At 41.6% G+C, this 17,000-nt stretch overlaps 1 protein-coding gene across 2 annotated transcripts in view; it reads left to right on the forward strand.

The window, feature by feature from the left end:
• Arfgef3 (ARFGEF family member 3) overlaps positions 1-17,000 on the forward strand; it is a 139,837-nt gene that overhangs the window by 35,422 nt on the left and 87,415 nt on the right. For both annotated transcript variants that reach the window (XM_013110177.3, XM_005065842.4), the window contains exons 3-4: positions 9,953-10,034; positions 12,864-12,995. In XM_013110177.3, coding sequence (XP_012965631.1) covers positions 9,953-10,034; positions 12,864-12,995 — 214 coding nt within the window. The remainder of the gene's footprint in view (positions 1-9,952; positions 10,035-12,863; positions 12,996-17,000) is intronic.

Below are 17,000 nucleotides of genomic sequence, written 5' to 3' on the forward strand. Positions count from 1 at the left end.
GGTGGATGACTACGTGGTAGCTGATGGCAGGAATTGAGAGGATGGGTGGAAAGAAGGGAGTTTCTGTTTCAAATTAACTTACTGTGCGTGTATGCACATGCCACCATGCCTATATATAGGAATCATAGAAAAATTGAGGGGATTGCTTCTTCCCTTCCACAATGTGGGTCCTGGGGTTCAAACTCTGGTTGGCAGGCCTGGTGGCAAGTCCATTCCTCAGAGAGCTTCTTCCTGGAAATTTCTTCACAAAGGCTCTTTCATCTGCTTGCTCTGTGTGGAATATTTGCTCTAGTACTCATTTGGGCCTAGAAGACAACAAACAAGCAAGCATGAAGGCTGTAGGCTGGCCAGGGCACGTCCTACCTCATGTCCAGATGCAAATTTTCTTTCTTCCTCTCCATTCAGTGCCAGCAACATTTGCCTTGGTCACTGCGTCATGGCGACAGTCATTAAATAACAAACTAAGCCCTCAGCACAGTGCCTGGCACACTGAAGACTTTAATAAATGTCACTACTGTCATTCATCCTTGACCCACGTATGCTCTCGTTGGAACAAGACCAGTGTGCGGCAACATTAGGACTGTGTCCACTGAGGTGAGGAGGCCCTGGCCTTCTTGTCTGTCACCAAAGGCTCAGTCAACCTTTAAACGGCCTTGTTAACCCTTCTCAGGCACTTTTCCTTCAGTAGTGTCTGAAAGGTGTGCCCACTCTTGTTCCTGTTTTCCTTTTGTCCTTTGCTCAGTGCAAACCTAGTACTACACTGATGTTCGATATTTGTCAAAAATGGATTCAGAACAGTCACCCATAGAATTAATATGGACATTAGGTCAGCTGTTGTCCCCCCCAGTTATAACAATAGTTTTCCATCTCTGATTATATAGAATTTATGTCTTATGGGAGAAATAGTAATATTAATAATACTAGATTTCAAGTGAAAGTATCAAGCTATACTCTATCATTAATTTTCTTCCAAAATGATTAAAAATTGACTCTCCTTTATAAATTATCGTTTTTTACTCATTTCATACATTTTCAAATATTTAAAGAATACTAGATCAGAACTTCACAATGCAAGTTAAATCTATTGTTCTTTCTTGGCAATATAGCAAAATATTGTATTTATATTCATTTCTACTTGGTTTGTAGCTGTTTTCAAATGTAGGCACAAACTGTGAAGGGAAATAAACTAACTTTAAAATTTTTTTTCAGGTGATTGACAAGCTTGCTTTGTAACTTGTTGTACTGGTTTGAGTAGACCCTGAATGCCTCATATTTCAATGCTGATTGTTTGAACTGTTCCGGAAGGTTTAGGAGGTGTGGCCTTGGTGGAGGAGGTGTGTCACTGGGGATTGGGCTTTGAGGTTTCAAAAGCCCACCATTCCCAGTTAGCTTCTGCCTCAAGTTTGTAGATTAGAATATAAACCCATAACTACTCCTCCAGTGAGTGTGTTCCATGACTGCCTGCCTGCCCACCTGCCTGCCTGCCTGCCGGCCTGCCTGCCTGCCTCTATGTTCCTTGCCATGATGGTCTATGGACTCACCCTCTGAAACTGTAAGCCCCCAATAAACCTTGGTCATACCACAATGTAAACAGCTAATCTTTATGGACAGAGCAGCGGCCATAAAGAACATATAGACTTTATAAACTCCAGAAAGAAATGGAAGAATTTGTTCTTCGTACCCTGTGTCTGTGGAGATAAAGTTCTCCCCCCTTTTTGACGGGAAAGAAATGCTTATTAGGGACCATTTTACAATGAGCCAGAGCTAGTGACAACAGGGGTTACTACCTTCCAATTACAAAAGTATCTCCTATGTAAAGATTGATGCAGAGAGTATTTGTGAAAAGAAAAGAAGCCATCTCTCTGTGGAAAGGCCCATTGTCAGCACTGAGCTGAAAAAGCTCTTTCTTAGGCAGAAGCCAAATTGATTTCCAATGCTAGATACCCTGTTATACACTTGATCTTTTTATGTGCATGTAAGCATTTTATAAGAAAACGATAGACAATAATACCTTAAATCCTGAGCTAAAATATGAGCATAGCCATGTTATTTCAGATTTCTGTGCTAGATTGAATCATCTGAAGTTGCCAATATTCAACCTTCTCTGATTTAAGAGAAATAAAAATTTCATATGTTCAACTTAATAGCTGCAGTTGTCCTGCTAAGAAATCCTGTAAGCCTGTGGAAGAAAATGGATTTCATGTCCATCCTAGCTGTGTCCTGAAGGCCTAGCATAGCTTCTGACAGGTGACTCTAATCTTCATCTTAAATATAAGGGGAAAGGGTTGACAACGATGAAAACAATTTCCATGAAATATGAATGAGGCCAGAAATAAAATGGAAATGTTTTAACTGTACTCCAGAGAACGTCGGTTAAGAAACCAATGTAATTCCAACTGACTCCGTGGAATTAGCTTAGGCAAAAGCTTCATCAGGAAAAATCCATCCGTGTTGGGACAAACTGTTTAAAGCACCTGTCTTTAGAAGCATGAAGATAGCATCACAGTGGGAGGCTGAAAAGCCTGTACTCAAATTAGGAAAGATCATGGCTGCTAGGAATGGTGGTAGCTCAGCAGACACATCCAAGGAATGGGTTGTCTCTCACTTTGAGACAACTTGTACCTTCCCATAGTGCCATGGAGGAGAACATTGTTTCATGAACTGCCAGTCACAAATGATAAAGCCATGACCTGGCTATGCCTGTCTCCATCTCCAGTATGGTGGTTATTTGCATTATTTTTTTAATTTTTTGGAAAATTGTATTTGATCAACTCTACCCCCACTCTCATTCCTGTTAATTCCTTCCCTGTTTCTACCACTGCTTTTCCCTCCCAATTTCATGGGCTCTGTGTTTTAAACCCACTGATTCCACTTAGTTCTGCCAGTATGTTCATGTGTGTGTGGCCACTTACTAAAGCATGGACAGGCCCTCAGAAATAGCTGTATTCTTTAAAAAAGAAAACCCCGACTCTCCATTTCCCAGCAGTCATCAATAGCATCTCAGCTAAGGGTGGGGCATCATGACCTCTTCTTCCAACCAACTGAAACTTGGTTGACTTAACTTGTGCATGTCTTACACTTGTAGTTACAACTGCCATGAGTGTGTGCAGCAGCCATGTCCAGAAAACACAGTTTTTGCTGTAGCCATCCACTTCCAGTGACTCTTACAGTCTTCCCGCCACCCTTTGGTAATCTCTGAGTCTCATTTAGAACCAAGAACTCCACAGTCCCTCATGCTTTGCATGCTGCTCAGTCAGGAGCCTCTGCATTAATCACCATCAGCCAAGAAAAGAAGGTTCTGTAATGAGGGTTGAGAGAGGCACTAATCTTCCAGTATAAAGATAAGTGCCTAGGAGGCAGCTTAATACTGCATTTGGTTAGCTTAAGAAAAATAGGAAGTTCTCCCCTGAAGTCAGGGTCCTTTGCCCTGTTAGTTTCATTTTGTTTATGCACAATTAAATCTTGTCTTAGCCTGTTTTATATTGATATGACAAATACTTGTGAGGGGGTAATTCATTTTAGAAATATGTTTATTTGGTCTTATGGTTCAGGCAGGCCAGGAGGTTGAGAATCATGAGTCTGGCATCTTCGTGACCTGTTGATGATGATGAGCTACTTCCAGCTTGGGGAACATGACAAGTCAGTACCAACAGATAGAACATGAAGTTGAATTTGTTTTAACTTTTAACTACAACACGTCCAGTTCCAAGAAAGCAAGAACTTACTTAGTACTGAGAGAGAGCATTAATCCCTTCAAGACAGCTCTGACCCTGTGGCCAGACACTTCCTACCTCTGGGGACTGAACCCCAATGTGAGTTTTAGTGGCAACAAGCCATGTTCAAAGCATAGCAAACCTGCACCTTCAAAAGTCAATAATTCAATAAAATGGAATTTTGGTTTTGTAATTACTTTTTATGTGTTGCAATTATGAATGTAATTATGAAGTTGTGTGGCATGGTATATTGCATGTAAAAGCCACTGATATCAACAAGAGATACTACATTATCATACCGTGGCTCAAAGCAGAGCCCCAAGGTGTATAAACATGCCTTATACATATAAATTGACTTGTTGATACTTTCCACCAAGGAATCAAAGTAGAATCACCTCAAACTCTGAAAACTATGTGGTTTTACTAGAAATTCTCATTTCTGTTCATGTTCAAAGGTAATTATTAGCAAGTTGTAATTCTCTCCCATTCCTTTTGAATTTCCCTTTGTCCTCTGTTGCCTTCAAGCCCAATAAGCTGGTCTGTGATCTGTGACAGAGCAGTTAAGGAGACAATTTTAGTCTCCTTGACATGACCAGACACCGTGTCACAGGATAATGTCTTTGGCATGAGAATGGCATACTGCTAATTATTTTTCAAGAAATAATGGCATGGTTGGACATGAAACCGGAGCCTGCTGCCTTCAGTTAATTAAGCAAGAATAAATCTGCACATGCCTATGCATAAAAAGTGGTCACTAAATGTAAATGGGTGTTGGTTTTCCTATTTTTTTCCCAATGAGACAGCATCTAGAAAGATCAAAACATGTGTTTGGAAGGTGCAAGGTGACTGAGTGTGTGCAATGTTGCATCTTTATTATAAATCTCATTCTGAGCCCCAATTAACAGGCCTGTCAGGCATTCTCATTAAAGTCACTTTACAAAAGGAAGGCTGGGGAGTTTTAATCATACCACAGGGCAGGGTGGGAAATCAGATGTTCCCCCATGAGTTCTGTTGATTGGCACATGTGTTACTTTCCAGCTGAAGTCAGGATCTGAGGCAGAGATTCTGCTTTGGAGCTGTAGGGTAAGAGGGACTAAGGGGCCTTAGATGTAAGGACAGTCAGTTATCCCTCTGAATCCTGTGCCCAGGGATCATTGTAGAATTTTTGTCAGAGACTACCTAGTAGCATCCTAAACCCAGCCAAGCCATCAAAGCAGCCCTTGACTCAGCTCAAAGTCCTAAGTTTCTACTATGTTGGACAGAGTTCTTTCCCCTCAGTGCAGTGACTAGGGGTCCCTGTGGAACTGGTGGGAGAAGAGAGCAGCATGAGTCTCCTGGAAAATAACACATTCCCTCTGTTGTCCACTATATTCTTATATTTGAATCCTCGGTCCCCAGTTACTGACGCTGTTTGTGAGAGGTTAGTAGGTGTGGCCTTGTTGGTAGGAGTCTGTCACTGAGAGTGGCTTTGAGATCTAAAAGTCTCCTGCCAATCCTAATCCACTCTCTGCTTCCTGTTTGTGGTTCTAGATGTGAGCTTTCAGCTTCCAGCTCCAGTTGCCATGGCTACCTGCAGCCTTGTTTCCCTGCAGTGTTGGTAATGGACTCTTATCTCCAAGTAAATACTTCCTTGGTCCATGGTGTTTTATCACAGCAACCAGGAAGTAACTAATACAGCTCGTCATGCATGTATATGTATGTTTACAAACACGTAGGCACATGTGTGTAGGTACTTGCCCCAAATTGGTGTCAGATGTCTTCCACAGTTGCTCTTTGCTTTATTTCCTGAGGTGGAGGCCTCAGTAAATCCAGAGCTTGCCAATCTCAGTGTCCAAATGAGCTTTGTCTGTCAACTGACATGACCTAGAGTCACCTGAGAAGTATCAGTTGGGGAATGCTCAGATCAGATTGACCTGCGGACAGATGTGTCTGTAGGATTATCTTGATTGTTTGTTGATGCCAGAGGACCATCTTAGGGATTTTACTGCTGTGATAAAATGCAAGGACATAAGTGACTTGGGGAGGGGAGAGCTTATGTGTCACTTCCACATCACAATCCATCATCAAAGGAAATCAGATAGGAACTCAAGGCAGGAACCTGGAGGCCAGAGCTGATTCAGAGGCCATGGAAGAATGCTGCTTACTGGATTTCTCCTCGTAACTTTCTTAGCCCACTTTCTTATAGTTCCAAGAACACCATCCCTGAGTTACACGGCCCACTGTGAGCTGGGCCCTCCCACATCAATCATCAATTTAAAACAAGAAATGTACCACAGGCATGCCCAAGGGCCATATGGCAAGGGTATTTGCTCAATTGAAAGTTCCCTTTTCTTAAATAAGATCTGGCTGTGTCATGTTGACATAAAACTAGCCAATACAAGGTCTTAGCCCACTGTGAGTAGTACCTTCCCTGGACCAGAGGTTCTGAGAGATTGCATATACATACATACATACATACATACATACATACATACATACACACACACATGTCCATATATATATGTGTATGTATATATTTATATGTTTGTATATGTATTTATACTGGCTAAGAGGCTGGAGAGCCAGCTCGGAGTTAAGGGCATTTGATGTACTTGTAGAATCCATTTCCATCAGGCAACATACAGTCACCTGTTTTTCCAGTCCCATGGGATCAAAACCCTCTTCTGGCCTCTGTAAGTACCTGCTCACACAGTGAACATCACACACACACACACACACACACACACACACACACACACACACACACACAAATAGCTCTTTGGAGGGAGGAGTGGGGAGGGGAGAACACATGAGTGCTGGCATTCCTCCTTGGTTTCTGCTTCAAGTTCTTGCTTGAGCTCCTGCCCTAGCTTTCCTCAGTGATGGACAGCAACCTGTAAGCTGAAATAAACCTTTCCCCCCTAAGTTGCTGCTGGACAGAGTGCTTCCCACAGCAGAAGAATGAAAGTGGAACTCTCAGTTACTTTAGCTAGTCAGTTTGTCCTTGGCATCTCTCTCTGTCTCCCAAGGGCATAGTGCCCAGCTTTTATGTGACTTCTGAACTCTGGCTTCATGCTTGTGTGACAAACACCTTATCCACTAAGTCATATACCTCCACAGCCCTCAAATAATGTTTTTAACCGACCTATTTTCATTGGACATGGTCCTGGGTTTCACAAGGACATTTTCGTTCCTGTGTGCAATGTGGTTCAAGCATACAGCTCTCCTCGCCATCCCTTTTTATCCTGGATTTTTTTCCTATCTGTGACCTAAAAATGATTAAGAAACAACTGTTCTAGCTTTGCTCTGAACTTTTAATACCAAAGGAGGTTAGGAGGAATTTGGTTTAGCATGTCAGATAGATTTAGATTTGAATTGTCTCCCATACATTTAAATTGGATGGATTTGGGCAGGCTGAACCCAAGCATTCTCTAGTGTGTCCCGAGGATAGAAAGGCTTATTTTAAAGTTGTAGTTATAGATAAAACTAAATACACAAAGAGTACATGCTTAGAACAATTCTCTTGTTACTTCAGAATACAAAGGTACCTGCCTTATTCCATGTTGGCTCCTGCCCAGATCTGTACATGGTGCCTGGCACACTGTAGATACCAAATGTTGGTTCAGTGGGTGAACAGAATGCCTTGGTTTAATGCCCAGTGAAGTCTTTGCCTACAGTGATATTTCTTCAAAGTACTTGTTTTCTAAGGGAGACTCTGGTGCCATCTTTGGTTTTGTTGGTGCCCTTCTGAGACATTTGACTCCATGTCCTGTAAAAACCTGGATACATGAGAAGACTTGATCTGCTTAACCCATGTTCTAAGACATGATCTGTGCCAGGACAAGGCAGACTAGTATGTAGAGCTGATCTGTCCCCTTGCCTTGTTTCATAAATACAGGTTTATTGGCGCATGGCCATGTTCATTGACTTATTTGTTGTCTGTGGCTGCCTCTATATCTGCCAGAGTCGGACATTCCAACAGAGACCACGTGAAATGCACAGCAGCTCTCATTAACTGTCTTTGCATTGGAAAATCCTGCTACTCCCTGATGTACTCCTTACTTCAACTCTTTGGGACTGGTTTTTATTCTATTTTATTTTGCATGAAAGTCTCCATTAATTACAAAATCTGACCTGACTAGCCTCAAACTTGGAGCAATACTCTTGCTTCAGCCTCCCAAGTTCTGGGATTACAGGTATAAACCATTGTGCCCAACTCAGTATTAGCTTAAAGATTGTCCTTTTTAATGGATGGGAAGCTAAGACTTAACAAAATTATGATTTGGTTCAGGTCTGAGTGAATCCGTAGCCCATGGACTTCACACTAACAGCTGATAACTTTCAACTCGGCACAAAACCTAATTGAAAGAGCCCCACCCTACCAGGCCTGCCTGGTGTGAAAAGCAGACTAGGAAAGTGCTTCAGAGTCATGAAACACCCTGGTAGTCCTGGAATTTGTCTGAAACCTAGGGTAGAGTAAGGGCAATGGAGACTATGTGCAGATGGAAGGATGGGTGCAGATGGGTGCTGGTGATTTTTAAGTTGTATATGAACACAACATTGCTTCCCAAGGGGGCATTTACAAAGGAATGCCTATGGTTGCTGAATGTGACACTCACACTAGCCTTGAACTAGAATATGTAATGAACATACAATGTCAGCCTACAACTACCCCATAGATGTTTCCTGGGGTAGCTGTAAGGCCTTTGAATTTCCTTGGTTGCTTCTTGGTGCTATGCCATCCCTGTTTGATCTAATTTTGGGGTTTACAGGTAAAGTCCACGGCTGCTTCTGCTGTTACCTCATCAGTCCATAATCCACCCCCCCAACCCCCGCCTCCCTCTGTTTTCACCTTTCTAATTAATTTTCCAAGCTTATGAACTGGTTATGACTGAACAAAGGAAGCAAAATTGGAAGTCTCGTCTCTTCCTTCTATAATCAACTGCTCAGCAGGGCTTTTGCCTTGTCGCTGAGACGGCCATATAATACTGATAACAGTGACAAAGTTACAGCCACCCACCTGGAAGGAACATATTTGGGTAATTCATCTATGTGCCAAAGGATGTACCACATGTAAACTGGCAGCCCTGTTCATCCATTGTCATGTAAAAATGGATGTCGGATCTTTGGGTTGGCAAGGGGAGAGGTGAGATGGGTTAGGCACCAAGTGTTCTTCCTGCTGGGCTGTTTGTCAGCTGTCTCTACAGCTGCCATCAGGGAGGGTCACGGGCTCTCGCTTTGTCAGTGGGGAGCTGCTGGGGGAAGATTCCACAGGAAGGCTACAGAGCTGTGGGGTGGACAGGAAGGAATCAAGGCTATAATTAACTTTCTGCCTCATTGTGTTCTATAGCAGTGACCCTTCTTCCCCCACAAATGAAACCCTAGACTCTAACTCTGTGGCTCACTCACTTATCTTTCTGGCTTCTGCTGAAAATATAAACAGATTAAAAAGGAAAAACAATGGGACTGCTGTGGTGTGTTGGAGGTAGACAGGGAAAATGGAGTGGCATTTGTTCTGTTGTACCACTGGAACCCATGGGAGGAATTATGGGTTGATTAACATTGCAAATAAAGGATTGATTGAAATTCTTGACCTGTTGTTTAATTATTTAAAGTGAACGCCTCTAATACAAAATACTTTTGTCTTTGTGGCTCTTTTGGCTAATTCCTAACGTGCTTTAATTCTCTGGTTTGTTTGTTTGTTTTTGTGTTTAAGCTTTGGGCAGTTGAAGTAGATCTCCATCTTTCATTTTATTTGTTTGTGCCTCTCATTGGCCAAAGCTGCCGCTATATGGTTATATTTACATCTTGGGAATATGTGTAGTCTGGACCTGATAGAGACTATAGGAAGAAAATTTAAAAATATGAATGACTGTTGTATTCTTTGAGTTGGGGAGGAATTGGCAAATTAACTAATCTGGGGAAAGAGAAAGCATGTTGATAGACCGGTTCTCCTGTAATTACAATGCTGTACACCCATTAGAGAAAGTAACTGTATTTGTTCTTCCTGTAGCCACATTAAGAAGCCAGGCTCCTGATGTATTGTTATTTCTGCACATCTTTGTTGCCCTCTAAGTCATGTGTAATTTCATGATGGGTTATGGGCTTTTGTGTGGCAGTGGGGGGTTGGGGTAGTGGTAGCAGGATTAGAGTAGTGGGAGTGGGGGTTGGGGTGGGGGTGGGGTGCATCATAATGCCTACAGTGCTTGACTGCCAGTTTTGCCGAGCCCACATGTTGTACTTACTTCTATGTCTGGCAGGGAGAAATGCTTGCTGCCTCTCCAGTTGGCTTTGGAATCGAAGAATGTGAAGCTGGCCCAACATGCTTTGGCTGGGATGCAGGTATGACTTTAACTGGGTGCAGTCATGTGATAGAAGCTGACAGACCATGTTGGCATTGAAGGAACGAATCATTAGCATTTTTTAAATACTGGCTATCTAAAAATTTGATTGAATTCAAATAAAAGCTGCAGAATGTGTTTCTATTCAGGAATCTGTACTGGCCTGTCCTTGGGGTTCTGACAGGATACGCCCTCAGCTGCAGCCACCAAGAGCACCACCTGTGCACATTCACTATGTTCCCTTTCAAAAGAGCCCTGCCCACCTCCCATTCTTTTGTTTTTTTTCTTTCCTTCTCTCTGTATGTTCCTCCATCCCTCCCTTCCTTCCTCTCTCTCTCTCCTTCTCTCTCTCTCCCTCATTCTCCCCCCTCTCTGCTCTCTCTTTTCTTCTCCTGCTCCTGTCCCCAGAGACAGTCCTCTCACATCTTCTTATAGACTCCAGAGTGTCTCTGGATACAGCGTTACGTGATTGAGCCTCTGTAGTCAAGCATTGATTCACAGGGACCCAGCCAAGCCCAAAATGTTCACACCAATTCAGATTTCATCTGTGTTCCACATCTGTAAATTTGTGCAATCAGAATTGAGAGTAAACTAAAAGGTGATTTTTTCATCAATTTATCTTAGTGAAGTTTTATACAATTATATATTATACATTGGGCAGGCTCCCCCATACCCTCTAGCTTAACTTTTCTCCCCTCCCTGCTCTCATTACAGTAGTCCCCTTTGTTTCCCTAGACAGTTCCCTTCTATTTTCATGTCTCTATCCATACATGATTTTTGTTGTTGTTGTTATATACATGACACTTTCTGACCACAAATGAGAGAAAATATGGCACTTGTTTTTCTGGGACTAGCTGAATATTATGATCTCCGTTGTATCTGTTTTCCTGAACATGACATGACATTCTGATTGGTATATATTCACCATCCTTGATAATGAGGTTTCATAAAGATATTTCATACATGTATATCATATACTTTGGCAGTATTCACCCTACAGTCCTCTCTGTTTTCCCTCTCCCCCCAGCCTCTCTGCTTTTCCTCTCCCCCTTTCTTAGCACCTTGTTTCTCTTCTTTCCCAAATATCTTCCTTCTACTGACCCATATCTGATTTTATGTATCTCTGTAAAATACAAACCCTGGGAATAAGAGAAAAAACATCATATTTGTCTTTCTGAATCTGAACTTGTTTTGATTTTTTTATTCTACAGTTAGGCTGGTAAATGGATTAATATATTATGTTTCTAGACCAAAACTATAAAGAAAAGAAAAAAATTATTTGGTATAATCCAAAAAGTGAGATTACTTGAACACATGTTTCTCTAAGCATTTGTGTTTTATACCAGAGTGGCTCTAATCCATACTGTGAAAGGAGATTTTATAAGGCCTTTAGTCTCTAGAGACACACAGTGAAGATCAAGTCTGCAGTGATATTTGTCCCTTTTTGTCTTCATGTTAGCATGAGCAATTCCTCAGGACTTTTAGGCTCAGAGTCCCTACTTTCTGCTTTCTAAGAGTGCAGCCATATAAAAGAGTCAGAAACCAGGTCCCATTAGCCTCAGCGGATACAGTGTATTTTAACAAATAAAAGCATAGGAAATTTTGACACAGCGTAGTCTTAAATCTTCTTCAAAGGCATTTGACCTCTGGAATTGGTCATCCACAGAAATAAGTAAGGATTTGTTTTGAGCTGCTGCATTTCTGTCTTTTCTCTAGTATCACGTAGATTTCCCATCTTGCTTTTCTTTTCCAATTCTGTGACATTTAAAGCTGCGGTTCCATGTTTTCAAGAGCTTGCTTAATCGTATTCATGTTGGTAATTAATGGCCGAGTCTTCCTTTTATGAGCCTGTCCCTTGCTCCCGATGGCCTGGTAACTTTAGGCACAAGTGCAGAGCTTCTAGGCCTTTCTTACTTTAAGACAGCTCCGATATGAACTTCAACTCCGGACTTCTCTGAGGGATGCTATAAGATTTGAAACAGCTTCCTGCTGTGGCTCACTTACAATAGAAAAGAACGTATTGGGCCAAGAATAAATATAAAGTGCTATGCTGAGTCTCAGTGTGGGAAAAAACCCATTGCACCAGTTCCGTATTGGAGAGAAACCTTAATTGCAGCCCTTGTGGGTGAGAATGGGCTTTCAGGGGGAGAGAGCATAGAACGTACTGTGACTGTCAGCAACGTTCTAACAGGAGAATGTGACTCAAACTGTGTCACTCTCTAGTGTCAGGCCATGCCAAAAGGCCTTTGGTCATTCCCAGGGCACATTTTTCATGTATTTTGGATGCTTCATCTATGTGACTCTAGAGAAGTGTGGGAGAGTAGTGTTGTAGGCTCCTAAACATTGAAGAATCTTTTGAAAAATAAACATTGTCCTGAAGTAGCAAAAAGCTGATCCACAGGCTTCCCTGATGTCCTCATGCAAGTGAATTCCTTCATTTTTCTAGTGGGATATATATTAAGGTTTATGGATTTGGGAATAATTTCCAGATAAGTGAAGCTCGTATTAGGTAATAAAGCATACATATCTAAAAAATGAAGTTACGCTCTCAAGACCTTCTCCTGTCGTGTGACAGAACTTACATTCAGTAAGAGTGCATTCTTCATTTCCACTGCCTGCATCACCTAGATGGATACGCATAGCCCTGTACTGACTGAAATGTAGAGTGAATTCTCTAGCCTGAGAAAGACCAATTCTTCTTAAGTGTTTTTCCTCTTAGTGGTATGCAGCATGAGTTCTTGTCTGATGACCTCCAGCTAGATACTCCTGAGTCAGGAAAATGAGCATCGTACATAATAAGCTGCAATCACTGCCTTGTGCCTTTTTCCAGAAGCTCCTGTCAGAAGAGAGGTTTGTATCCAGGGAGACAGACTCTGATGAGAAGCAACTGCTCAATCAGATCCTGAACGCCGTGAAAGTGACACCTTTGCTCAATGAGGACCTACAGGTGGAAGTGATGAAGGTTGGTGTGACATGAGACCAATTGCGCATCAGTGGGGAAGGGGCACATTGTGACCCCGGCCCTTACTGTCTCAAAGCTGCCTTTCTACTGTGACTGTATCATTGTGTGGTACAGTCATCTTATCTGGAATACAGTTACCATACTGGCTGTGGCCTTCCAAGCTCACCTTGATTCTTTAGGAGTGACAAGGTACAGTTCCGAGAAGCGAGGTCTCTGCCCTGATCTGGCTTATCAGATGTGTGCAGTTTCAGTGTGGGATCAACCTGACCATCTGGGTACCAGGCCTACCTGTATGCACTACATCAAAGCAAAAACCTAATCATGTTTGCCGTAGACTGAGACTGTGCAGCCCTGGCTGTTCTGGAACCCTCTGAATAGACCAAGATAGCCTCAAACTCAGGGACTTTGCCTTATTTAATGTTAGCACTGACCCATTAAGATTCCTTAGTATGAAGCAAGGCAATGTTTATAAAAATTTGACTTGCTATCTGTCAAAAAGCAAATTCTTTGAAACTTCTATGTTCTGGATGCTGCTACTGCTTCCTGCTCCATTTGAGTGGGAACCAATGTGGTAGATCCAGGATCATGTAATTTTCTCAAGTGTCTCAAGTGAGACTTAGAAACCTACATGCTGACTGATTTTTCAGGTCTCATTCTTCTTTAACTCTCTTTGCTTCTACAACATTCAGTTTGACTTATCCTTTGATATATTTTGGCAGCTGTATGCTATATACTCATATAAACTAGGTTATAACCACTCCTAGATGTGTTTTATTTCTCCATTGCCTCTGTCCCATTCTTTGTGTGTGTGTATGTGTATGTCCTTGTATGTACAGACATGTGGAAGCCAGAGATTGATATCAGAGGTTTTCATTGATTATTGTCCACCTTGTGTTTTGAGACAGGGTCACTCACTGAACTTGGAGTTGGCTAGTTTGTCTACAAGTTCCAGGGCCATTCCTGTTCCTGCCAGACCTGGGATTGTAGATGCATGCTGCCCATAGCAGGCTTTTAACGTGGGTGCTGAGGATCTGAACTCAGTCATCGTGTTTACATGGCGAGCAATTTTCATACTGAGCAGTTACCCCAGCTCACCTCTGTGCTACTCTTGGAGAGGCAAAGCTGGCCACCTTGCATTTGGGACTTCAAAGTGTAGTCTTGTTTTTGTTTTTGTTTTTTTTTTTTTTTTGAGACAGGGTTTCTCTGTGGCTTTGGAGGCTGTCCTGGAACTCACTCTGTAGACCAGGCTGGTCTCGAACTCACAGAGATCCACCTGCCTCTGCCTCCCGAATGCTGGGATTAAAGGCATGCACCACCAACACCCAGCCAAAGTGTAGTCTTAAGGGTCAACTGCCTCTGAAGTCTCATGCTAAATTAGAATATTATAATTTTCATCTCTCCTGTCTATGCACAGGAGATGTCAAAACAATTTTATAGTAATTTCTAGAAACTTGTCCTCTTCATCTTATAATGACCCAAGCAAACAACTTATAATTAAGTTCTAGTTTTTGCTAATATTGCTACTGTATCAAAATACCTTTACCCACCTATTCTCCCAAAAAGTATACTAAGAAAAAAATAAAATTATTTGGGCATAGAAGGAAAGACTAGATTTCCATTACACCAGAAGAATGTGATGATTTAGTCTTTGTTTTTCTATGTAACTCATTCCTATAAGAAGTTATTTAAACAAGATATTTGTATGAATATTTTACAGGCACATATTTGAGTTTTTTTTAGTTTTTGTTGTTTTGTGGAGGCTTTTGTTTCTTTGATGTTTTTTTTGTTTGTTTGTTTGTTTTTGTTTTTGTTGGGGAATCCCACTCTAGCCTTGGCTCATGTAGAACTCACTATGTAGCCCAGGCTGGCCTCAAACTTAGATGGCTTTCTTCCTGCTTCACCATCCCAAAAGCTAGAATTACAGGAACGCACCTCCATGCCTGGTCCAAAGAAGTTAAAACGGGACATAGTAAACATTTTCAAATCTTGGTCTGGACTTAAGACTCAGGAAAGCTACTTTTCTCTTATGTCTGTCCAATACTGCACAGTACATGTCTATAAAACACCCTGGTGATACCCAGGAGGCATGTGTTCCCTTCTGAGTCCTGAGTCTCATTGCTATCATTGATAAAGGAATTTAGAAATGGGCTCAGAAAGAAGCTCCTGATAAAAAACAACAGGGTGGACAGCTGCTTGGGGGAAAAGGGGGCAGAAAACCAGCATGTTCCCTGTCAGAGGTTGACCAGCAGCTGTGTGGCAGAAGGGGAGGAACTTTCAGAGAAAGGGTTAGAAAGCTAAGAGTCTCAGGAGAAGCATGCTTAGGTTTTTGACTGGTATCCGAAAGATAAAGGTATAAAAAAGAAGGAAAAGGAAAAGCTACACTTTTTTGAGTTAGAACTCTGAAAAGCCTGCAGGCTCAGCAGTGCTGCGTGGTGGCTCTGTAAGCAGCTGGCTGGGGCCGGAGCTTCTGGGAAATAGAAGGTTATCTCCTTAAGGGGCTAATTATGCCTCCCACCTCTTTAGGCCCTCTTTCAGTGAATCAGATTTCCTTTGGCCAGTCTCCTAGCCAGGTGACTGACAGGCCCAGGCTGATTAATTCTTAAGGGAGAAATAGTAACATTCCTATCTTTGGGGCCAGAGGTGGAACTCAGATTCCATTCTTTTGTTCAGGAACAAGTAGCTTTCCCTTCCTGGGCCTTGAGAAATCCTCCATAGCGCCACCATTTGATACAGCATTTTAAATCCAAAAGAGGACAGTTTACCTTTCTCATTTTAATGAGACATGGAGTCTCTTTTCAATGGTCTGTAAGCCTGCTAACTTCCTGTAATACTGCGTTTTAATTTTGTTTTTTTTTTAAGGTTTCTTTCAGGATTTTATTCACATACTTTGTTAGTATTTATAAGCATGAGAAATTGAACCAGATTACACTCCTAAAGAATGTGTAACCAGAATGTTAAGTTCCTGGAGAGAAAAATATTATAGTTTCTCTTTTAGGGGTTTTTTAAAAAGAGCAAACAAAATTAGCTGATAATGAAAGCCAGAATTTCAAGGATAGCAGCTTGTTTCACTTAGAAGGAAGAGTCTAGACTTTCAGTCAAAGGGTTAAAACAAATCAGTGATGCTTGGTTCTAACAAATTAAATAGGAATGGTGTTAAATCACTTAATGTGGGAGCTGCTCCACAGTTTTACTATTTAGAGAGAGAGAAGGCAAATTTGATTTATTGAAATGGCCATGGAATCCAAATAAAAATTTTATAGCTTGAGCAAATAAAGTGTCAGAGCTATTGAGAATGAGAAAGAAGGTTTCTCTAAAGATAGATTACCTATGAAAAGGATTCATAGATGGCAGGAGCCTATTTAATATTTAAGCTAAATGTAAGTCTGCTTTGGTAACATTTTCGCCTCGTATGTGTCATTTCCATAAATGCCACACAGAATTTACAAGGAGTCATGGACATAACTAATGGCATTGCTGCCTGGAGTAATTAGGTCTTCCCTTCTTTGTAATGGATAACCTTTAGTGAGGTTATTAACCGATACAGCTGGCTTAGCCTTCAAAGACTGGGAGGAATTACGACTGGCCTTCTGCCTCTGCAACCCAAGGAGAGAGATGAGCATCCTATCTAGGGAGTGCAGACTGGCTGTGGCGATAAGACAGGATATGATACGTGACCCTCTGATGAGAGTTCTACTACTGGATGTATTATTTTATGTATATCCTTAGATAATAGAGATGAATGCTAGTGGGGTAATTACAAATTTCAAAGGGGAAATGACAGGGGTAGATTATTTAAAATCTATTATGTGTCAGACAGTTTGCAAGTACTTTACTTTCATGCCAGGGTCATACAGCTAGTCATACAGAGTCAGAATTTGAACCGTAATTCAACCTGAGAGGAAATATGTTCTCTTAAACAGTAGATTCCCTTCTCTGCTAAGTCTACACTGACAGATCTGCAGGTTGTAGATATTACTATTCCATTGCATAGATGGTTGAACAAAA

The sequence above is a fragment of the Mesocricetus auratus genome, unplaced genomic scaffold (genome assembly GCF_017639785.1).
Source record: "Mesocricetus auratus isolate SY011 unplaced genomic scaffold, BCM_Maur_2.0 Super-Scaffold_100018, whole genome shotgun sequence".
Classification (NCBI taxonomy): Eukaryota; Metazoa; Chordata; class Mammalia; order Rodentia; family Cricetidae; genus Mesocricetus; species Mesocricetus auratus.